Below are 24,007 nucleotides of genomic sequence, written 5' to 3' on the forward strand. Positions count from 1 at the left end.
TAATACAACCAGAGCTCAATAGGTCATATTCTTGTTACACCTGGACTTTGACAGAAGCAAAGTGGGACAGAGTAACAAATCTGGGACAAAACTGGCCCAGAACCTGGCATGGGACCCCTAGGTTGGCCTTGACCTCACCTGTTGCTCTGTATTCCCCCAGTGACCCTGGGTCCCCACGTGCAGACCCCACCTGAGATCCCCGTTCCCAATGGCAGGGTGGCTAGCTGTTCAGGGACAGGGGCTCACAGAGCTGGTCACTCCCATCTTGGTCTCTGGGTGAAAGCAACAAGGGTCCGGTGTCACAGAGCTGTGTCCTGTGTCCAGGGCCTCCACCAGGCAGGCAGGCCCTCCCCAGGGTGCCCCTTCTCAGGATTCTCAGGAACCTTTCTGTACCACAGACCTTGTTTATTTGTTCAGGCTGATAAAGCAGAATTCTCTGGCCTCTAGCTGGGAACAGGCAAAGTGCATTGTTCTGCTGGCTTTTCTTGGATGGGTTTGGAGCTGCAGCCAGGGTGGGAGTGGGAGGTGGGAAGGGGAAATGCATGGGAGCTGGCATTCGCTCTGTCACCTCCCTGCCCCTCCCTGGGTTTCCTAGCCTGGTGAGGGGCAACTTCTTGGCTGCTGGAGCATTTTAAAAGGTGACAGCCAATCTTGCTTCTGGGGTGGGTACGTCTCAGGACCCCCAGGGGTTGGGGGATAAGCAGGTGCTGTGTCCTGTGTCCTGTCTCCGCATCTCCTGCCTCTGACCCTCTTTGGAGCCTCTCTTTGGAGACCTGCAACACCAACTGTATTAATTTCACTGACTTGTTTCAGGCCTTACTCTGGGCAATGCATATGCCATCTCATTGAATCCCACCATTATGTGAGGTCAGTCCTGTCAGCAATATGACGAGGACACCAAAGCTCAGAAAGGTTATGTCACTCGCCCAGGGTCTCATAGCTAGGAAGAGCTACAGCTAAGACCAGGAATTGAACCAGGTCACCAAAAGGTGTGTGTGTTTAAGCTTTAGGCCAAATAGCTAAATGTTTATCCTCAGAATGAGGACAGGTTTTTGAACCTAGTTCTAAACATTCTGTAGTCACCTGGTGAATATGGAGGGAAATCATTCATTTTTGTCATTCATTCCCTCATTCAACAAAACCTTTTGAGGGCCTGGCATGGACAGGACCTGTGCTGGGCTCTGCAGACAGGGTCCTTCCCCCACAGCTTGCAGGGAGACTGACCACTAAATCAGGAGTTAAGGACAGATGGGGGGGCTACTAGAGCACTATCAAGGGCAGGTGCCTCCACTTCCCCCCAGCCCCTGGTTTAGGGTTGGGGTGGGGCAGGCAGATAAAACTTCTGGACAAAGTGAAGTTTAAAGTGAGATCAAAATGGATGTTACACTTAGGGTCCCCCTCTGAAGTGACTGTCTTATTCATGCTTTATCCCTAGGACCTAGAATAGGGTTTCTCATCTTCAGCACTGTTGACGTTTTGGGTATTTCTTTGTTGTGGGGCATCATAGGATGTTTAGCAACATCCCTGGCCTCTACCTACTACAGGCCAGTAGCACCTCCCCACTTGTTCCCTGGTGGTGACAAATCAAGAATGTCTGCAGACATTGCTCACTGTCCCTGAGGGACAAAATTATCTCTGGTAGAGAACCACTGACCTAAAACTGTACCTGGCATATGGGGGTGCTCACTAAATCCTTGTTGAATGCATGCGCCATGGTGGTCCCACTCTGTGGCATGAGGGTTAATCAATGCCAGATACTGGTGGCAGGGATGGATGCTGGGTACCGATCCTGGAGGGCCAGAGAGAGACGGAAACCTGGAGCCTTGGGTGCCGGGCGAGGTCATTTTGGCCGTTTAGATGAAGGATGCCTCATGGCAGCAGTGGCTCTGCTGGTTAGCCCCTGTCAGATGGACTTTGTGGTGACCTTTCCACGTTACAACTCATAACTCTGCTGCAGCCTTCATAGCTTTTTGCTCATACAGCACAAACTTTGGTGGACAATGTTAAAAAATTAGAGGCTCTGTCTCTTTACCCAGTATAAATCCCTGTGCAATTAGTGAGCGTCTGGTTGGTCATGAATCGCTGACAAACATGACAAGTCTGGTTTGGGCCCTAAGTATTTATTATGCACCTGTCATATGCATGCCTAGCTGCATCCCAGGTTCAGAGGGCACAGAGAAAAAGAAAACCAACCCTGTGTGTGCCCTCCCACCTGAGTACTGGTACTTTAGCTTTTAGTATGTTCCCAGAGTCCCTAACTCTGTTATGACATTATAACATCACTCTTGAGTGAGTTCTGTGAAGGCAGGAATCACGTTATTATTCGTTGTCAGAACCTCAAGTGCCTGGCAAAACGAGCGTCCCTGAATGAGTAAATGAATGGGATATCAGAGCTGAAAAAAATGTCTGTTCTCTCAGACAGACTCCTTCTTAGGGATGGGGATGGAGCTCTGTCACGGTGGGAACTCACGGTGCTTCATTCAGACTGACTCTCAGGTACGAGTTGAGCCTCCGTTTCTTCCCCTACAAAATAGGAATGTGGATACCTCCCAGAGTTTGTGAGTGGATGAGCTGAGATATGTGTGAGGAAACAGAGGATGCTTAGAACAGAGAATAAAATCCGGGTCGAAGGCTTCTACAGGCCCCCTCCGGTGCTAGGCCGTCCCCTCTCAGGTGGCGCAGACGACAGACACTGAGGCCCTAGTCCTGCCTGGCCAGGGCACCCCGCAGGGTCGTGTTCAGCCCTGAGACCCCGGCAGCAACTGCTGATGCCTTCTCACCCCACAGGTGCCGTGTTACTCATACGGACAGAAGCTGTCCAAACTGGCTATCCTGAGGATCGCCTGTAACTACATCCTGTCCCTGGCGCGGCTGGCTGACCTGGACTACAGCGCCGACCGCAGCAACCTCAGCTTCTCCGAGTGTGTGCAGCGCTGCACGCGCACCCTGCAGGCTGAGGGACGTGCCAAGAAGCGCAAGGTATGCAGCAGCCAGGCAGGCAGCAGCCTGTGGGGGGAGGACAGGGAAGGTGGGGACAGGAACATAGGGTGCCACACACTCACCCAGGCTTCCAAAGGCCCAGCAAGGTTGGCCTCTTGGAGCTTTGCTGGGGTTGCCCCAGCTTCAGAGCGCCTCAGACCCTTGGGATTATGGACACGACCCTGTCCTGGTAAAGGGGTTGCTGGGGAACTTGGACAGTCACCCAGGACCTCTGGGCCTCGGTTTGCTTGTCAATGAAACGAGGACAGTTTATCTCTGAAGCTCTTTCTGGCCTTCTGTGCTTTGGTGCTGAGTTCCCTACGCAGTCTCTAATAGCTGTTGTGTCAGGATGAGATCCCCTGAGCAGGTGACAGCCCAGGAGAGCTCTAGGGAGGTGACTTGGCCTGTGGATTACCTGAGGCTGTGCATTAAGGCAGGTGATATTCATTCATTCATTCATTCATTCATTCATTCATTCATTCATTCATTCTGGAGGGATTTGCTGAACCCCACCCCGAGCGTGCTGGGCAAGACCATAAAGATGATGGGCATGTGGTCCCAGTCCCCACACACTTCACAGCATGGTCACAGAGACCCTTGCCAGTAGATAAGGACAGGACAGTGTGGTGAGGAGGTCCTAGAGGCCTGTGCTAGGGGCTGTGGAAAGCCAGGCAGAGGGGGATAGGTTACCTCTCCTGCCCAAGGGAATTTGAAAGGGCACCTTAGTGTAAGTGGTGTTTCAGCTGGAACCAGCAGGACAACCAAGAGGTCACCAGGCAGATGAAGCAGGGAACAGCATCCAAGGCAGAGGGAACAGCCTGTACAAAGCTGATGTATTTGGAGAAATGTGCAGGAAGAAAAGTGTTGCGTACAACTACGGTTCCCAGATGGCCTGTGCTTCCAGCATTTCCAGTTGGGGGCCAGTGCCAGGCAGTGCTTATGGCAACCCTCCACATCTCTGTTCCCACAAAGCTAGAGGGAGAGCAACGGAAGGTGGGATCCAGTCTATGTCTGTGAGGAGGGTGGTCAGCTCCCCCTGGCATCCAGGGATGGGGAGGGTGGGGAGCCGGGTAACTGGCACCTTCCACTGGTTCCTTTCTTCCTGGCCCACCCCTCCCTCTATCCCTGACATTCACCACCCCCATCTGCTCCTCTTCCCCGCAGGCCCTCTCCGGGTTCTCCAGGTTTCTGAGGGGCCCCTTGGCCCTGAATCAGGGAGGCCCTCCATGGGCTCTCCTGCCTACACCAGGGAGGGCCACAGCATGTCCTCATAGCCAGCTGCTGCCGCTGCTACGGTAATTGCACATTACATTCCTGGGAGTGATTAACGTGGACCAATTAGATGAAATCTTCATCAAGTGGGTGAGAGAGGAAGTGCCACTGGCTGCTTGCAGGGCGGCTTTCCACTGGAAAGTGACACGGGTAAATTAAGGGCGTGATTGATGGCTCCATGCAGTGCTTTGTGACAAAGGGGGTTTGTAAACTCTCTGTGAACTTCCCCTGGCATTTGGGCGGTCTGGAGGTATGGATGGGCAGAGTGGGCAGGCGCCATTTTCTCCATCTGTGCCCCTCGTTAACCCCTCTCCCTAAGTTCCCCCCTCATCTGCCAAAGACAGGAGCACTGAGGCCCCCTCCTTCCTTGTTCCTTAATTGTAGTAGATAGTGTTCTGGGTTGGAGAGGAGGCTGACGCGTGGGAGGTGAGAAAAGAAGGGAGAGTGGGGTGAAGATGCCCAGTGGAGATGAGCTCTTGGCTTCCCCTGAAGTCATCTCCAGACACCTTGGAGACCATTTGGTGCAACCTCCCCACTGTCCAGATTAGGAGACTGAGGTGGAAGATTGTGGTTAAGAGCATCAAACAACTCTGACTTCAAAGAACTCTGACACAATCTACGGTACCAGCTGTGTCATCGTGGACCCATTTCCTAACCTCTTTGAGTCTCAGTTTTTTCATTGATAAATGGGATGGTGGAAACATCATCAGTGATTTCTAAGGTCCTTTCCAGTTTGGCTTTCCAAGAGGAGGTCTTGCCTCACCTCAGAAGGGCACTGGGTGGCTTGCCTCCTACAGTGTCCTGTCTCACCAGTCAACACTGTCCCAGGGCTGCCATCTCCCCAGTGCTGGGCCTGGGCAGTCACCACTGCCGCTGACTTAGATGGAGAGACAGGACAGGGTCCTGGAGCTGCTGGGACCTCTGAGGGCTTCTCTGGGCCCCACATTCTTCCCTGACAGGTTAGGGGTTCACGGGACCAACTTACTCCTGCTGCTGTGCCTTTCTGCATCTCTGTCATCATGCAGCTGTGAGTTCTAGGGTGTCCTCAGGGATGGTCTCCAGTGACCTGCCCAGTGGGTTTGAATGGGTGGCTTGGGCAGGCCTCTGTTTTATGAACCAGAGCCAAGGAGGATGGTGTTTCTAGAGATTCATTCATTCATTCATTCATTCATTCATTCATTCAATGTTTATTGAGCATTTATAGTGAGTTACACACTGAAGAAATTCTGTGCTGAGTACATACTTGGGCACGGTGATGGGATGTCGGTGGTAGGGCTCTCCATAGTCCTTGTAGACTGAGGGTGTGGATTTGGGTCTCAGATCAAGCCCTTATTCCCCTTCCGCTGCAGCCACTGAGGACAGCCTGAGGGTTTTGGGGATAGGAGAGAGCCAGGCTTACATCTTAATGAGGGAGACAGAAAGCAAAGAAAGTAAGAAACTAGAAAATTGGCCAATGTAAGTGACTGGCTCAAAGGAAGTCCTTGCTAAATGGCAGCTGGAATGGTGATGGTCACCGATGCGGATGATGACGATTTGAGCTGTCCTGCTTGAGGATGGCTCCCTCACAGTTAATGTGCCCTGAAAGGCTGGGCGATCTTTTTTCAGATTGCCTCCTTGACAGATCGTGCTCAAGTCCTCTGAGGTCCTTGGCAGTTCTGATGAGTTGCCCTGTCCCTCCAGACCTGGGTTAAGAATGGAATTTCAAGTGAACCTGGCTCACCCCCTGAGATTCCAGGCGCATCCTTTTGCCCACCTCAGCCCTTTCCTGCCGGGGTGGGGGACCGGCATCCCTTGACTGGTGAGTCCTCCATCTCTGGGCCTCACAGGATGTGACTTTGAGGGTTCAGAGCCCCGTTTGGGAGCTCCAGTTGTGCAGAGGGCAGTGTTGGTGGCTGAGCAGCGGAGAGATGGGCGGGAGGAGTGGAGGGGCTCTGGAGAGCTCAGTTCTAACTCCGGCTGCAGCCGGAGATAATGCACGTTAAGCAGCTGGCTCTGGGCCATGTTTCCACAGCTCCTGTTTTTGAAGCAGCAACTCCTTGGAGCTGGGGAGGAGGGGAAGGGAGGAGAAGGGGGAGAAGGAAGAGGAGCAGGGAGGAAGAAGAGGAGCAGGACTGTTCCACACCTGGGCAGGGCGGGCCTTGCCAGACCTTCGTAACAGGAAAGGACCAATTTCCCACAATCTACGGTATCCCCTGCCAGAGATTTAAAGCCACTGAATATTAACACAACAACAAAAACAACAACAACAACAGCAACAACTACTGACATTAATGGCATAATTTAAATCCTTGTGACAAATGGCCAGTAAGTCCCCACCTCAAGTTGTTCTCAGGCCCAGGGTTGGGGATGGGGAGAGAGAAGAGGAACCATGATGCATTGAGTTAAGGGCTTGGGTAGAGGCCTCGGCAGCGACTGGGGACCCCAGGGCCATGTGACTGTCACCTGCTGGCACAGTCCAGGAAGGCTGGCTCTGCAAGGCCAGGAGTTTGCTCCTCACCCTGTGGGTGACCTGGAGTCAGAGGAGGCATGACGCTGGTGCAACTCCCTCTGACCTGTATCTTTTCCCTTTTCCTGCTGATTGCTGGGGAGGGGAGACTTTTCTTGGTGATGGCAAATCCAAGGGTGGCCTGACTTCTCTTTGGAAGAATGTCATGGGTATCACCTATAGCTTCGGTGCTGGGGACAAGCTGAGGTGGCACGTTGGTTTGGGGTTGGGGGGTCAGTGGGAGTGGAGAGTGTTCCGAAGGGGCCCCTTACTCTCTGAGCAGCTGAGCCCAGGCCTTGGGTAGCGCCTGGTACCTGCTCTTTCTGTGGACTGTTCCAGAGCCCCTGAGTGTGCGAGGCAGAGTCTCGAGAGCTCCTGCTCTGGCTGGATGCAACCTCCTGTGTGCAGGGCCTCCTGCACCTCCAGAGTGCCCACTGGCCTGGCTCTGCCCCACCTGCCATGTACATAGTCACCCTCCTTGGGACCTCCCCAGTCTCTAGTTCTGTAAGGTGAGTTGTTGCCGGAAGTAATTTCTAAGGCCCTTTATAGTTAACACTTTCTGTGCTTAGGTCTCCTTCGCTCCTTTTTCTGTCTAAAAAAGGCGTTACTCTCAAAAGTCACTCACAGAGATTGTGGAGACCCTGGTGTAGTGCCCTGAAAACACTGATAATACCTGATGTTCTCAGAGCTGGGATTCCGTGCCAGGCATGATGCTTAGTGCTTCTGGCATATCACCTCATTGACTCATCCCAACCAGCCCTGCAAGGTAGGTGCTGGTGTTGTCCCAACACACGGATAGTGAAAGTGAGACTGAGGGCCTGAGGAACTGCCCAGGGTCACCCAGCCAGTCAGAGAGGTGGGCTGGAGGCAGGCTCCACTTCCTCACCCCCTTCTCCCACCCTCCCTCATTGGAAGTGCCGCTGGGTGAGAGGAGGTTCTGTTTCCAAATCCTCTGGCCAAGTTATTGAGTTAAATACCATTTGCTTTCAAAGCCCACAGAGTCCATCTATGCTGGGAAAAAAGGGGAGGTGGGTGGGAAACCACCATCAAATTTCCTTTTAGTCATAAAAATGGATGCAATTTATTTTTTTCTGGCATTCCAATTACATAGACGTTTGTCGCCAGCTGTTTGTTCTAACATGGAGTGTTCTCTCAGCTGCCGTTTCTCCTCTCACATTTGACACCATTAGGTTACAAGTCTGGCAGGGACTGGGCTGGAGGGATCAATAGCTGGGGAACCTCACAGGTGAGCTCTGAGCAGCTCGCCCTGCCCCACGCTAAATTCAGCCCTCTGATATTCCCCGGGTGGTCCCGAGGTGGGTAAAAGCTGGGGATGCTGCTTTTCTTTTTCCTTTCACATTCTTTTTACCCCACCCTTTCTCTCTCCTTTTCCCGATTACCACCCTCCGGATATGCACTCACAGATCTCACCTTTTTCCTCCAACATGCTGTGTATGAATGAAAACTTGGGGTCTCCTGCATAGTGAACAAATACTAACCAACAACTTAAGTTCAGAAAGTCACAGAGACGTGGGAAGCCCCCTCTACTGCTCTGATAACCCTTGGGAATGCAGAGACTCTTTAGAGAACCCCCTTGGAGCACCTCTTCCAGCTGGTGTGCCCCTCTAGAAACCCCTACAGAGGCTCTGTGACCCTTGGCCCTGGACCCTGGAGAAAGAGTCTCTGTGTAGGTGGGGGTTAAGTCGAGAGAACATTACAGTTCCCTGTGGTGTGATCATTTAACTTTAAGGCACACAAAAATATAACAGGGAGACCCTGGGCAAGACCATGAAGTAAGTGAAGTATAGAGCATTGGGGCTGGAGACCTGTGTTTGAGTCCTGGCACTGGCACCTCCTAGCTGTGTGACTTTGAGTGTGTTACCTAACCTCTCTGATCCCCACTTCTCTAACCTCTCTGATCCTCAGTTCTTTCATCCCTAAAATGAGAGCCTACATACCTTCATTGCTGTCTTGCTGGAAGATTTAAACAAGATTCAGTATGAGAAAGGGCTGGCATTTTCTCAGTGAGTGCCAGAAAGGAAATTTCATGAATTTACGGCTACAAGGTAACAACTTCATATGGAACACCAGGAAGGAACATCTCAGAAAAGGGCAGTCCCCAGGGGTGGATGAATGACTGACCAGCCAAAATGTAAATGAGGGTGAGTAGTTCTAAGTGGGGGACTCCTCCGTCCCCAGCACTTCAGTGCAAAGCTCTATTCCTGCATCCTTAAAGGGGGGCAAGTGTGCAGCCAACCCAGAAATCCCTGGGCTTCTAAAGTTCATGGACTCGTACCAAAATACATGCATGGCATTGGTTGCATACAGTAATAATGCCAATAAACAGACTACCACCAATAATCACATTGACGATGTGGTGAGTGCTCATTGTGTGCCAGGCACCTCACATACATTATCTCTGCCCCCTATTACACAAACCCCTTCCCCCATAGCACAGAGGGGAAACTGAGGCCCTCCTGCCCAAGTCCGCGTGACTAGAAGTGGTGGAGCTATTTCGAGCCTGTGTCTCTTTGGTTCCAAACTCCCAGCTCTTCATTCCTGAGGCTTGCCTGTCCCTGAAGTTCACACACTGCCCAGCAGGGTGGCCTGCTCCCAAGAGGCCTCCAGCAAATGCTGGGTGCAGGGCCTTGCCCAGAGCAACCGCTCTTATGTAAGCAGCCAGGCTGCAGCACGTGGAGGCTTCATTAAGCTGTGGGAAGCCAATAGCCTGGTGGTGGCGCTGGGGGTGGTTCAGGGTGGGGTGGGCTAGGGGGTGTCATCAGCCCTGAGCACCCCCAGTGCTCTGCCGCCAGCGAGGCCTGACACCGGGTTAAGTCGCCTGGCGGCCTCTGGCTGCAGCTGGGAGCACGCCTGGTTCCCATTCGGGCGCTGTGGTTTTGATTAGCTGTTCTCCGAGGCGGGCCTGGTGGTGAGTCCATGGGAGCTCCGCTGGAACAGAGGGTCCCCCGCCCGCCGCCGCCACGGCCCCCCCTCCTGGCAGCCCCAGACTCCAGATGTTCCGAGCTCTCGCTGGGAAGGCCTGCTGGCGCCACGGAGGGCAGAGGGCAGGGAAAGCACGCGAGCTGGAAGCCCAAGCACTCAGTCACCGCAGGCCTTGGCAGCCCGCCCAGCCCTCTGCTGGCACATTCCCCAGCTCTCCCCTAGCCATCTGTTCCCAAAAAACCCTTTCAGAGCCTCATCATCACTCAGGATACAACAGCGTGAGCAGCTGGTTTGGAGGCAGCAGGGAAAACCGTGCAAAAGGTCCTTTGTGAGAGAGGAAACTCGCTTATGAATAACAGGGCTGGACACCGTAAAAGTTGGCGGCTGGAATTCTTGTTTCTCAGGCGCCGCTGTTTTCTCTTGACTTTTTATCTCTGGTTTTTATTTTGTTCCTCCTTGTTTTCTTTTAATGTTGTTTTTTCCTCTTCTTACACCAGTTGTGACTTTTCTTCCTCCTCTAAGGTGCCTGAAGGCCACCTAATTAGTTTCCCTGGATACTGCTAAACTTTTTTTTCCCCTCAAAGCTGTTAAAATTGAGAATGGTTGGAAGTGATTGTTTTCATAAAACCTCAGCTGGAGTAGACAGGCGAGAAAGAGGTGCCCGGGAGGGCACGGCGTGGGCAGGGCCAAGACCCATCGATGTGTTCAGCAGAGAGTCGTATGCTGAGCATAAAGATGTGAACAGTGTGCACACAGAGAGAGGGTGGGGGGCCAGAGATAGCATGGAGACCCTCATCAGCTCATCAGAGAGCAACACGGAACATTTGGGAGAATGTGTCATTAATTCACATCCCAGGGCCTGGATCCCTCAGCTGATTGCAGTATGACATGAAGCCTTTTAAAAGAACTGGCTGCCGCCACTGCCAGAAACTCCTGGAAGACGTGTATCTGGGCACCTCCTGGGAGCAGGCACCAGGTGGCCTTTTGGGGGCCTGTGGGATGCTGGGGCAGAGCTGGCAGCTGGGAGGCCAGCACTGGGGATGAAAGGAGAGGGCAAGGCCTGGCCACCTTCCTCACACCCCTCTGGACCCCCGAGTAGGAGCTGAGAGTCAGGCCTGGGGCTGCCAGGTGGAAGTGAGGAGAGAGATGCCTTCCTAGTGTCAGAGGGTGCTGATGTGATGATGGGGCGGGCACAGGAAAGGGGCAGGAGACGGGGGGTTTCCCCTTTACTTCCTCAATTCCCTGTACCTTTTTCCAGTGCTGCCTCCCCCACAAATGTCCCCCGGCAGCCCCTCACCCCAGCAGTAGAAAAAGCCTGTCATCCATTGTGCTGTGGGTGGTCAGCTTTTTTCAGTGAGGATCTGAGCTTTGCAGGATACTTGTGCTTTCACCTGCACTCCACTCTGGCCTCCATGCTTCGTTCCTGTCTCCCTCATCTCCCCTCTCCTCCCAGTTTCTTTCTTTCTTTCTTTTTCTCCTCCCAGTTTCAGTTGGAGAGATGGCAGCTCCAGCAGGCCCACATATTTATGTTTATCACAACTTCAGGACCATTAATCTTACCGTCTAAAGGGCTCCGTGCAGGCCGACGAGATCCAGCCTCTCGACCCGGGCCTCCCTGGACAGGTGTCTGGGTCTGGACTGTGAGCAAGTCTTAGCTCTGCCCCAGGGGCTGTGTGACTGGATGGTCTTGCTCGAGTCTGTTATCTGGGGGATGCCCAGCCTGCCTTCCAGATCTAGTAGGGATCAGTGGCACAAAAGGATGTGAAATTGTTTTGTGAACTTCACCCTCCCTCCCATATCTCCTGCCTGAGAGGTTGGTCTTCATGGGGTTGTGAGGAAGACCTGGGGAAGGAGGCGTGGCCACTGGCCCAGGCCCCTGGGGATAATGTGGAGTTGGCCCAGTGACTAGAAATTGCTTCCAGAAGAAAAGGGGGGAGCCAGAAGGACAGAGGTGAGCAGGCCTACTCTGCCCACTGCCCAGCACCCAGCACAGTGGGAGGCCTGGGACAGAGGGTGCACCAGCAGGCCCTCGTTCCCCACGTGTCCTCGAGCAGACCGTCCCCTTACTACCTGCCCCAGCAGACCAGAAAACGTGTTCTAGGGGAAATACAAATCCTTGCTTTCCTTGAGCTCCTAGAACAAATATTTCTAGAAGGCGAAGTAGGAGCCATTCCTTCCTTTGAGGCCTTCCGCTCTCTGCCCAGAATTCATGGCCATCTGGGGCCTGGCCCAGTGCCCAGCTGCTCCCCTATTCAGTCTGTCCCCTCCTGAGCTCCGCCCAGCAACTCTGCCAGAAACCAGGTGGGACCACCTCACTTCCCTGCTCGGGACCTTCAGGGGCTCCCCACAGGCCAAGGATAGAAGCCAGACTCCCTTGTAGGACACCTAACCCTCCCCCTCAAGTGACCTAGCTCCAGCCGGTCACTCCCTGTGTCCCAATTTACACTCCAGCAACACGGAACTCCTCACCCAAAGGGGCTATTTATGGCCTCTGTGCTCATGCTGTCCCTTCTGTCTGGCTAACTCCTGCTCATTCTGGAAGGCTCAGCTCCTCTTGGAAGCGCTCCTTGACCCCTACCCCAGCCTCCTCCTCAGGGACCCATGGCATGGCCCCCTCTTACCTCACTTCTCTTACCATAGGGGTGTGTGCTGTCTAATTCAGGCGAGTATCATATGATATACTCTGAAGTAATGATATAAAATGTGCTGTTATGTGATAGTCTATTCTGTGATAGAGCGCGGTTTCTGTCATTACATTATATTTGTAGGTGATATGTTACATGATATATTATGTGATATAGCCAGTACACTGCATTATTTACACAGTGTTTATTTGGTGCCTGCCTCTTGAGCTAGACTGTGAGCCTTTTTATCTTTATGTCCGAGCTCCTGTCACATAGTAGGCCCCCAAGTAATTACACACTGTTCCTTCCACTAAAATTCACACTGCGGGGGCCAAATATTCCTGTGCTGAAGGCAAAGACTTTAGGGAATGATGAACTAGGGGTTTCAGGACACAGCCAGGGAAAGGCCGGGGCTCCCCCATACCTCCGCGTGGGCTCTTGTGCCCTTGTGCCCTTGAATCAGTGAGAACAGCTTTGCATTTCAGACCACAGAGAACCCTCAAGCAGCAGCTTAAATTAACAGAGGCCCCCATTTCTCACAGTCCAGGAGGGAAGCAGCTGCTTCCTGGTCTCCAAGACTCTGGTGATGTCGGGGCTCCCAGCTCCTTTTGGTCTTCACCTCCTGTCTGCACAGTGGCTGCCGTAGAACCGAGCATTTCATCCTCACGCTGCATCCGAAGGCAGGCAGGGCAGAGGCCTCACCTCAAAGAACGTTACTCTTTACCAGTTCAGTCAGTCCTACCCAGACATTCCCTACCTGCCTGGAGAGAAGGGGTGCTCCTGCAACGGAGGAAGACCTGAGGTCTCTCCGCTGGGAGGGCAGCACGGTGAACAGTCCGTCACATGGCTCATTCCCGGAGGGTTGCTTTGTGATGAGGTGGTTTTCTTCCCAGTGGGCGAACCAGTGTCACAACCTTAACCACAATGACAGAACCCCTTTCATGAGCTGGTCCACTCCTCACTGCAGCCTGCAAGGTGAGAGCCATTAGCCCCATTTTCTGTTGATTGAAGTTCAGAGAGCCTCGGTGGCCAGGCCAGGCCACTGGCGGTCTGGTACCTCTGCATAGCGCTTTACAGTTTGCAGAGCCCTCTCGTGCCCGTTATTGTCTTGACTCTTGCAGCTGCCTCCTGAGGCTACATTACTAACCATGGAGGTGAAATGAGGAGGCTGGGACCCAGAGAGATGAGCTCCCCCAGGCTCACACAGCTGGGCGGGGCCGGGCAGAACCAAGGCAGGCTCTTCCAGCCCCGTGAAACAAGCGCTCCTGAGTGCACACTATCACTCTCCTCTGCTCCCTGCAAGAAGCTGTGAACTGCACAGGTGTTGGCAGCACCGGGCCCGGGGCTGGGAGACGTGGGTCTCCAGCCCAGCCACTCATGAGCTTTGTAACCTCAGACACTTGTCTTCTCCAAGCTCCACTTTCCTCATAAAAAAATGGATAAAAATGTCTGTGGGTGAGGTGAGTTCAGGAAACAATGGCCATGAAAGGGCTTGTCAGTTCAGTTGGAAATGTAGTGCAGTCAGAGGGGGTTCCTGCAGGACACTGGTGATCCATCAGGAAGGTGGGTAGAGGGACCTCAAGTGTCCCTTCCCCACCCACTTACTTAGAGAATGGATACCAGACTGGGCTGCCCACCAAGGACTTGATTTTGCTGCCAGGCCCAGGACACCAGGTCTGTCCCTCTGCTGTCTGCCGTGTGTGTGTGTGTACACACCTGCTCAGGTGTGCTGGCACGTCTACAGGCGCCGTCTGTCAGGATCAGATGGAGGGCCTCCCACATGGTGGGCCGAGTTCCTGTCCAGGTAGAAATGGGGTGCACACTGGCAGATGACTGAAGGTCTCTGCTTCTGCCTCAGGGGTCCGGAGCCCCTAGAGATGGTCCTTTGATAGCAGGGCCAGGCAGCTGGGTTCATGCAGGGGCAGCCCCATGAGCCCCCTCAGAACGTGTAGGACAGCTATACAGTGTTGCTGAGAATCACCCCACCTGCTCCATAACAGTGATGTGCTCCTGCCTCCGTGTCCCCACCACTGCGTGCACCTACAGGACATGGGTAGGCAGCCTGCATGGTTATTCGCAAACACACCCCCTCCACACATACAGTGTGATTCTTCACTTGTTCGTTCTCTTTAGTTACATGAGCAGAAAAAGATGAAGAAAGCGTGACGGCCCTGCACATTTATTTAATAATAAATAGTTTTGAGTGTTTACTATGTGCCAGGCATTGTTCTAGGTGCTGGGTCCTTTAGAAAACAACACAGACAAAGGCCCCGCCCTTTGGAACACAGAGCTAAATGACACAGAGGCCATGCACAAAAGCTCACAGGAGAGCCAGTCCAGACCTTCTTTGGAGCCCACGCCTTCACTCCCTGGTGTCTCAGATCAGAGCAGCTGAACAGAAACAACCAATCGAAGTGGGAGGCCAGCTCCTGGAGCAGGTGCAGTGACAGCACCCAGAATCACAGCCAGTGGCCTAATTGTGTGGGAAGAAACAAAAACAAAAGGCGCAACGCCAGAGGCTGAGAAGAGCCAAGAGGCTTGGGGCCATTTAGTGTCGGGGCAAAGGGCCCCAGAAGCCTCAAGGACCTGGGGAGTCTTATGTAGACTGACATTTCTGGGCTTGACCTTGAGTTGTTAAGAAGAAGCTAAAGTACATCCAGTAACATCTGGCTGAGAATGCAGGGAAGTGCATCAGTTACTGGGACAGGACCTGCCCAAGCTGTTTGGCTCAGAAAGCAAGAGGCTTCCTTTCTCTAGGGAAAGTTGCTTCTGCATCGGAGCTGCTCCTCCTAGGATGTCAGTGTAGGGAGGGCAGGGCTCCTTGTCTTTCGTGCACGGCAGTAACCCCAGGGCTTCAAGTGGTGCCAGGCTTGGTCTAAACACTCAGAAATATTTACCAAATGAATGGAAAAATGGAAGCACAAGGAAATACGGTGTTTCCAATTGTCTTCCACAGCTAATGGGCAGCTCCTCTGTGCCTAGTACTGAGTGCACCCTGGCAATCTAAAGTGGAGACCCAGTTCTTGCCTTGAGATTCTGACGGGAAGACACACATGTGCACACACAGACCGACACGTGTGTGTGCTCTGACATACGGTGCCTAATGCCGACAGCTTGGCTTTGCAGCCATTGTGTTCTTTAATCCTGCCTGCAGTACTACCTCATGTAGTAGGTGAGTGTTCCTACCATTGTATAGGTGAGGAGGCGGAGGTACAAAGAGGTGAAGCTCAAAGTCACACAGCTGGTCGAATGGGGAAGTCAGGATTCACACAGAGGCTGTCTGATGCCAGAGCGGGCACGCTTAACACAGTGCCACTCAGTGGGTGTGTGTGGGGGAGTCTGTGTATATGTGTGTGTGTGTGTGTGTGTGTGTGTGTGTGTACACATGGGTGTGGGTGAAAGAATTGTTTCTCTTCCCAGTCTTGGCCTCTCCTTTGTGCATCCGGAGGTGTCCCTAATGGTCAGGGTGGTAGTAAGTAAAGAGCCCTGATCAGACCTCTCCACACCCCTGCCTGAATTCCACGGTGGAGCTAGAATCTAGCTATGAAGGGCTGAGGGATGATGGGAAGGGCTAGGGGAGGTGTTTTTCTCATCTTAAAACTGCATTTTCACATTGTTTTTGCAGAAATCATTTGATTATTTGGTCTGTCCAGGGGCCTCATGGCCTCTCTCAGCTACCCCATTGTTACCTGCACTGGTCCTGAAATATCCAGAGCTAGACTCCTTCCTGGGGGTTTCCTGGAGACACACTGTGGTCTGTACAAAGGCTGGCTGGCCAGTACTTTGGCATGAATTGGCTTGTCTGGTTAGTGCCCCATCACTCCTGCTGTCACTTTGTGGTAAGGACTGGGGAGGGAAGGACTGAGAGATGCAAAAGAGTGATGGGAGTAGTTCCCAGCCCTGAGGAGGCAGGTCCCTCCACACTGTGATTGGGTGTGTGTGTATGTGTGTAGTGTGGGGCAGTTGGGAGTCAGGGAGCAGCGGGAAGCTGCAAGAGGGAGGGCCTTCCTTACCTGGCTGGGGCACCTATCTGCTCAGCTGTCAGCTCCTCTCCAGCCTGGGTACCTCCTCTGGCTTTGGGGCAAGGTCATGGGCTCCTTGAGCTTCTGGGTCTGGCAGAGCAGCATGTAGCCAAGTGGAATTGGCTGGACAACATCACAGGATGGGAAACAGATGGGAAGCTGCAGCAGCTGGGCCTCAGGCCTCACCCAGGCCAACTCGACCCTCACAGTGCCCTGTACTGTGGGTGGGGTGGAGGCCAAGAAAGACAGATAGGCTGACGGACATGGAGAGATAAACACAGGAGAGGCCAAGAGAGAGTTGGCACAGAGACGTGCAGGCAGAGCACAGAGAGAGACACAGAGAGATTGGCAGCCAGAGAGAGTGGCCTGCAGCCCAGGAAGGCGTCAGCACGGCGGTGGCCTTGCGTCTCCCTGGCCGTCCCTTGCGGGCCTACTGGGCTCCTTATGAGGTCTGGCCCTGGCTCCGGAAGTGCCAAGACTCCCATGGCCAGCCACCTTCCCTCAGGTTTCAAGGGACGAAGGCTGAGGTTTTCTTAGAGCCGAGGCATGAAAGCCGGGTGGGTAGTTTGAGGACTTGCCAGTCCCATTTGCCAGGGAAGAAGCTGACCTCTCTAGGAGTCAAGGGTCTGCCTTGCTCTGCTTCATCCTAGCGGTGTGATGGACAAGTGAAGAAACTGTTCAGGCCCCCATTTCCTGCAAAATGGAAGCAGCAGTGGCCCCATCTGAGGGACTATGTGAGAAAACACATCCACAGGAGAGCTGCGTGGTGCCTGGCCTGAGGCTGCTTGCAATAATGCTCGCTCTGAGCACTGAGTCACTTGCTCCTTTTCCCAGGCCTGGGAGGACGGACGTGGGGATCCTTCTCTCAGGAGCTCTGGTGGACGTATATGGGGTGAGCTAGGAGATGATGGCAGTCGCACCAACAATAATTTGGGGCACAGAGCGATGTAGGAGGAGTTAGTATGAAATGCTTCGGGAGTTCAGAGCAAAAACACGTTTTCCCAGCCTGCAGTGGAGGCGGGGCTGAGGGTTACAAGAGGCTGGACTAGAGCTGGTCCTCCATTGTCCTGGATCAGGGACACAGCCAGCAAAACCCCATCCCCTAGCACAGTGTGGGGTGTGTGCACAGTGCGTGGACAGGATACCTGAGACCCAGCTCTGCCCTAGCATCTTAGCACAGGAGGGGTCTGCTGGGTTACTTGCTCTCATCCACATTGTCTGATGTGGCTGTTTCTTACTGGTAGGAAAGTTCTTTTGTATGTCATTGACTGACTCTGAGGTTTGAGCATACCCACTGGCCTTAGTAAATGAGGGGTTTGGCCTGCTGCACCCAACCTGGGGTGTCGGGGGCCTGTGGGGCGGGGTGGCCTCTGAGCAGCACAGGCAGCTGTCCACACACCGCAGCCGGGATCCCCAGCCAGCTCAGTCACTGCTGGTCAGCAGCCCGAAGAACACCCGGGGGGGATGGGCAGAACCGACGGCACTTAGCAGCAGCAGTGGTTTTCAGCTTTACCCTGGAGTTGGACTGTAAGCTGCCCCAGGACAGGGACTGTAACCCCGATGCCTGTCACAGAGCTGGCACCCAGTAGGAATTTAATATATCTTTGTTGAGTAAATGAATTTTTCTCCCAATTCATGGTTCCCAGGCAGATTCTCCTGGCTCACAAGGGGCTCTGGCCATAACTTTGCAACGCTCAGACGCCTGGGACTTCTGAGGGCCCTCCCAGCCTGGACACAGTGTGATCCTTGATTCACGCCATGTTCCTGCCCTCAGCAAATAGCAGCCAACTCCAGCTGCTCATAAATTTCCTGCCTGTCACCCATGGCGCCCAGGCCAGGCGGGGCGGGAGGCTCTGGGGGTGGGTTGGTCATACCTGCTTCCAGTTCCCTGGGAAGTTTGGAGGCTGGAAGCCCAAGCTTGTGCCTGTGCCCAGAATAACCTCAGCAAAGCCTGGCCCTTGGAGGAGATGTGAACGCAGATCTGCCAAATGCAAAGATGTATGGGCTGGAGTCTTAGAGACAATACAAACACCAGCTACGGTGCAGTTTGCACCACATAATTCCACTTTCATAAAATACTATATAGGTGTGTCTAAGCATAGGGAAGCAGTCCCCCAATACTGTCAGTGGTTTTCTCTCGGTGGGGAGATTGACATGATTAAAGAAATTGTTTTTCTGTTCACTCTTCTGTATTTTCTAATTTTTCTATAATTAACGTGCTACCTACGCAAATTTTTTAAAAATTTAGGAGAAGAGGCCACAAATCCTGTGACGGCAGCTTTCAGAGGAACCTGTCTTTGAAGTTGTCCCTGAAGTGATAGCAGGCAGCCCAGAACCCTGCTGCCCGGAGATGCAGGCAGGCCAGAAAACTGGATAGCTGGTGCCGCTTTGCCCTGTGTTCAGGCCTGGGCCCACAGGTGGCACGGGCGGTGAGCTGGAATAGGAGGGATGTCCTTTCCGCTTTCCTTTGGGCTTAGATCTTGGGGGGTGGGGAGGAGGAGTGGGCTAAAGCGTGGATTTTGAACCTATGGGAGAAAGGGGTTCATCGTGGCAAATGACCTAAAGTGATTCCTGTATAAAAAAATTACCAAGTGTTGAAGGGTTCCACGCTAGTGTTGTATCAGATAGAGATGGAAGGCCTGTTATGAAAGTGGCCAATGATAATGCTCCAGAGCATGCGTTGAGACCTTGTTTCTTATCTACCTTTGCCCTTGCAGCAGACCAAGGGAGAAAACTTGGACTTTCAAAAAATTAAAGTATCATCTGTTACTGTAATGCCTACCAGGTGGTTCAATTCAATTGTTTACTTTTGGTGGTGAGTTTCATAGCCAGCAGCAATGCCAATACAGGACTCATTGTCAGCCTAGAAATGGAACTTGCTCCATTATTTGAAGAATTGAGACAAGTTGTGGAAGTTTCTTAATCTGACCACGGTTTTGATGCCTACCTTATCTTCATTGTAACAGACATATCAATTCAGCAGTCTTTAGACCACAGCAGTACTTGTATCCATGTACTCAAGAAAGGACCCCTTTTCCCAACTTACACTAAAGAAAGAGCCTACAGATGTAATTTATGGACAGATTGTTATTTTTTCTTGTATAGGATCTTTTCTGATTTACTGAGATCTGGGGATTCCACAAACATAGGTTCAGTCTATTACAGATCCAATGGAGCTAGTCCAGTTACCAAACCTGCATGAGATTCTATTTGGTGGGTCAGAATCAAAATGGTACTTTGATCTACTTGAGCCATGACGTGCTCCCTGTGGTACAATGCCCCCAGGCCCGCAGAATGAAGCAGACTCTTTATTGTGAATAATAATGAGGACTTACCCTTTTTCGTATTGTTTTATTTCTTTGCATTGAGTGTGAGGAAGATAAAATGGCTTAGTAAAAGTAAGAAAATCAGTACAATCAGTAACTTTCCTGTGTATATATTATTTTGCAGAATAGATGAATGTTATTAATTGATTTGATTCTTCTCAGAGGGTGCTGCTTTTTGATGAAAATGAAAATCATAGCTAATGGTTTTCCCCCCTACTCTGTTTTCTATAAGCAGTGTCCTAATGTTTGTGTGTTCTTTATAAAATTTAGATGTGATTCATTATCGAACTCTGTTTCCGATATTGGTTATGTATGTAAATATGGTAGTACAGCCATTTCTTTCATACATGAGTAGGAATAAAATAGCATTTTTAAAAGTAAAAAAATAAAAAACGTAACAGCTTTATTGAGATTATAGTTCACCCATTTAAAGTATGCAATGCAGTGATTTTTAGTATTTTCACAGATCTGTACAACCATCTCTACAGTCAATTTTAGAACATTTTCATCAGCCTGAAAAGAAACCCTGTATGCTTTAGTTACCACTTCTTACTCCTCAGTCTCCCCCACCCCCAGCCCCCAGCCCTAGGCAACCACTAATCTATAGATTTCCCTGTTCTCGACATTTCATGTGAATGAAATCATACAATATGTGGTCTCTTGTGTCAGGCTCATTTCATTTAGCATTCCGTTTTCAAGGCTCAGCCATATTCTATCATGTATATTGGTACTTCATTCCTTTTTATGGCTAAATAATATTCCATTGTATGGATATACCACACTTTGGTTATCCATTCATCAGATGATAGACACGACTTATGTCATTTTAAAAATTGTGCTTATTTCTTTCAAAAAAGGTTATGTTGAAAGCAAATTGGTCAAGATGACAGTTGGTTCAAAGTGACTATTTCTGGTTACTTGTTTTGAGGCTTTTTAACCTGTTTATTCTGTTTTCAAATACCATTTAGTCAAACTTAGGACTCAGCTTTTTGTGGGAACGTGAGCCAGCATGTTCCAGTGATTCTGCTAGGTGCAAGGTCGTGACAAGGGCACGGCCTCATTGTCTCATTGATTCTTTGTAACTTACCTACTGTGCTCATTTTAAAGATGAGGAAACTGAGGCTTGGATACATGAACCAGCCTACCCAGGGCCCCACAGCTCGCTGACTTTGGTGCCATGATGAACCCCAGAATTCAGCATTCAGAATGGAACATGAAACCCCCTTTCTAGCCCCCACACATTGGTGTACTTAAAAGTGAAAGATAAAATAATGCTCAATGGTGTAGGTCTTGAGAAATACATCCTCCCTGCTTGTCTTTCGTATTTTAATTTTAAAATAATATTTTAAATTTGACTTCTCGTTTTGGAACAAACCAATTTTAAAAAACTGTCAGGATTTCAATCCTACTGGACAACTTTTTCTGTAGGTAGAAGGCTATATACAAATTGCTTAAATATAGGAAAATGTATAATTTGAAAATAGTGAAAAATGGTCAAGTAGGTAAAGTGGACATCAGAGACTGAAAATGAATTTAAAAGGTAAAATAACTTAGAAGGCAGATGTAATTGTTTTTTGTTTTAATGCCCCCAATGTGGTAAAAATTACCCTGCATCACATAGGAGTGGTCAAGAGAGGAAACCAATCTGCTTAAAGCCAGAGGCAAACTTAGTAAGCAGAGGAGGTATAATTAGGAATTAAAAAAAAAACTGGAAGTGGACAAAAGCAAAAAACATGCAAAATTGTTCCAGGGTTCACAATGACCAACAGTTCACCCAAAGCACAAGCACATTTACAAAAATTCTCAATGTAACATTTGACATAGGAGACATATCCTGTGGTGTATAAAAGCTCCAGTCAATAAAATACCTGCAAATAGAAATATTTATTCACTCACTCAACAAATTTTTATTGAGATGCTGCTCTGTGTCCAGCACTGTTCTAGGCACTGGGGCCATAGCAGGGAATAAAGCAGACCACGTCCCTGTATCCGCGGAGCTGACATTCTGGCTACAAACGAGTGAACAGATAAAAGGATGGTTTCTAAATGTGATAAACTCAACCACTTTGCCACACTGACCAAATCACCTCGATCAGACTCAGCATGTCAGACCAGCCGAAAGGGACTGGAGAGGATATCTTGTCTAGTGGTTTTCAGAGTTTGTATTAGCAACAGAACCTGTGTTGAAAGGGCATCTTCTGTGATGAGCGGCTGTGATGCAGGGGCTCCTTAGGACAGTGAGCCAAGAGCCTTACCCAGATATACCTAGAGCCTTGGCCCACAGTGGAAACAGCACCCACAAGAAGCCAGAGCACGAGGGATGCAAGAGGTCCTCTCAAGCTGTGCTTCTCACACTAAGTGATGTCGCCTGGCAGGGGTCCCTGGTGTGGTTGTCACAGTAGGGAGTACTTGTCAGCCTCCTCCTCTGTCTGTGCAATTACTCACGCATACTCACACCCCTGATGTCCCCACACAGCCCCTTCTGAAAGGATAGCATTGGTAGGTTTATCTCCCATTCCTCAGCCACAACTGATTGGTCCAAGGAAAAAATCTGACTGAGGCTGGACCAGTCGGGGTCTCTGCTGGGCATTTGGGGTTGGGTGCTGAGCGACTGCGCCAGTTAGTAGTCTGGCAGGAAAGAAGCCAATTACTGCAAGTGGCCTTGTGCTGTTTTTCACAGGTGCCTACAGGGAAAGGGTCACAGATTGCCCCTATTGAGGTTTGCAAGCCCCTTGCTGCCTTTCCTGAGTCTTCCCCCTGGCCTCTCTGAAATGTCCTTTTGCAGCCTTCAATAAGCTTCACTTTACCAGAAGGTTGGCGTGAGTTTCTACTTATGATGCAGTTGTAATCACACCATCAATTGAGTGAGTTCACAAAACACTGGGTAAAGTCACATGAATTTCTTTACTGCAGGACTTTACAGAGCCTTTAATATGCTAATAGTCATAGTGATTTTCCAGGATGGAGCCAAGGTCTGTGGTGTTTCCAAACTCGTGGGATATACCTCAGCTGGCTAGTGTTCTGCAGAGCACCTCTTATTGGGGAGTGCTAACCCCCTTGCTGTACAAGTGAAGGAATTAAAACAGAGTGAGGTGCGCTCCCCTAGGTCACACAGCTGGTTAACTGTAGAGAAATTTCTGGCACCTAAGGCCTCCCAGTGTTCTTTCCCCCACGCCCTGTTTGATAAGAGGCTTCCTTGGGTGGAAGATACATGTGCTGGGACTTCTGGGCCCAGGTAGGTGGTGGGAACGTAGGTCCATGTAGACACAAGGGAAAAGGTGGGGTCAAGAATTGAATGTCAGGCTTTGGCCAGAGAAACTGTCTCCATTGCTCATGGGTGGTAGCTGTGGCTTCAGCAGAGTATGAGAGCTGACAGAGGTCTTTGGGCTGGGGTCCGGCTGCCCGGACACTCCAGCTGATCCAGCCTTCTACGCCTTCCCCCAGGCCGCAGGCAGGCTGAACAAGAAAGGAACTTGGCTGTCCTTGGCAGGGCCCGCCCAGGCAGTCAGCGCCGGGATGACGAGGGCTGTAAATCACCCCGTGGACCACAGACCCAGTGCCATCCCCACGGGTTTCCTTTCCGCTTCTTAATCCTTCTCCTCAGACTCGGTAACAAAAAGCAGATTCCTGCTGGGGCCAGCCATGCACCGTGGGCTCTGAGAATGAGAGCCTGGACTCACCACATCAAGATGCTTCCTCCTCTCACTTTCCCTTTTCCCCTTCTTCGCCTCTGTTAGCTAGATGACACACCCTCCCCCTGGCCCAGCTCCCTTGCCCTCCTTGGACCCCCCTTCCAGCCTTGCCCCAGCTTGCACCTTGGCTGCCTGCCGAGCCGGCCACCCCAGGACTGTGGTTCGCAGCCCTCCAGTCTCGTGGTTTGGCTCCATCCTGGCTCCCTGAGCCTCCGTTTCAGCAGGAGCAGCCCCTGTGTGGCAGAATAAACACTGCTGATCTGGATTCAAATCCTGATGCTGCCAACTTCTAGCACTTCTTTCTCTGAGCTGGGGATTGCTCACCTCTGAGGTGCAGATGCGAGGAAGCTCCCTGGCATGTCGGAGGTGTCTGACAAATGTTTTGCTTCAAAAGTGCTTGGCTGTTTGTTCAGGGCTGTTGCAAGAATCAGGAGAGAAGTATTTGGAACTGCTTTATTAAGGCTGTGCTGGGCCGGGTTAAGGGACTGCTGGTACTTGTTTGTGTGTTCTGGGTGGACTTGGAGCCCTCGCAGAGCCTTTCCACCAGCTCTCACTTCCCCTAGAGGCTAAAACCCCAGCAGCTCGAGCTCCATGACCTTCCCCATCTCCTGTGCCTTCCTGGTCGCAGGTCACACCCTCCAGTCAGTTTTCTCATGATCAAACA

The 24,007-nt window shown here is 51.5% G+C and overlaps 1 protein-coding gene and 1 pseudogene across 2 annotated transcripts in view; both read left to right on the forward strand.

The window, feature by feature from the left end:
- Positions 1-24,007, forward strand: part of ATOH8 (atonal bHLH transcription factor 8) — a 35,745-nt gene that overhangs the window by 5,792 nt on the left and 5,946 nt on the right. The window contains exons 2-3 of one of the 2 annotated variants that reach the window (XM_074332278.1): positions 2,788-2,979; positions 4,144-4,274. In XM_074332278.1, coding sequence (XP_074188379.1) covers positions 2,788-2,979; positions 4,144-4,274 — 323 coding nt within the window. The remainder of the gene's footprint in view (positions 1-2,787; positions 2,980-4,143; positions 4,275-24,007) is intronic. The other variant, XM_019749217.2, reaches the window with a different exon arrangement.
- On the forward strand, positions 16,872-23,014 carry LOC109456751 (ragulator complex protein LAMTOR3; annotated as a pseudogene).

This window comes from Rhinolophus sinicus, linkage group LG05 (assembly GCF_036562045.2).
Source record: "Rhinolophus sinicus isolate RSC01 linkage group LG05, ASM3656204v1, whole genome shotgun sequence".
Taxonomy (NCBI): Eukaryota; Metazoa; Chordata; class Mammalia; order Chiroptera; family Rhinolophidae; genus Rhinolophus; species Rhinolophus sinicus.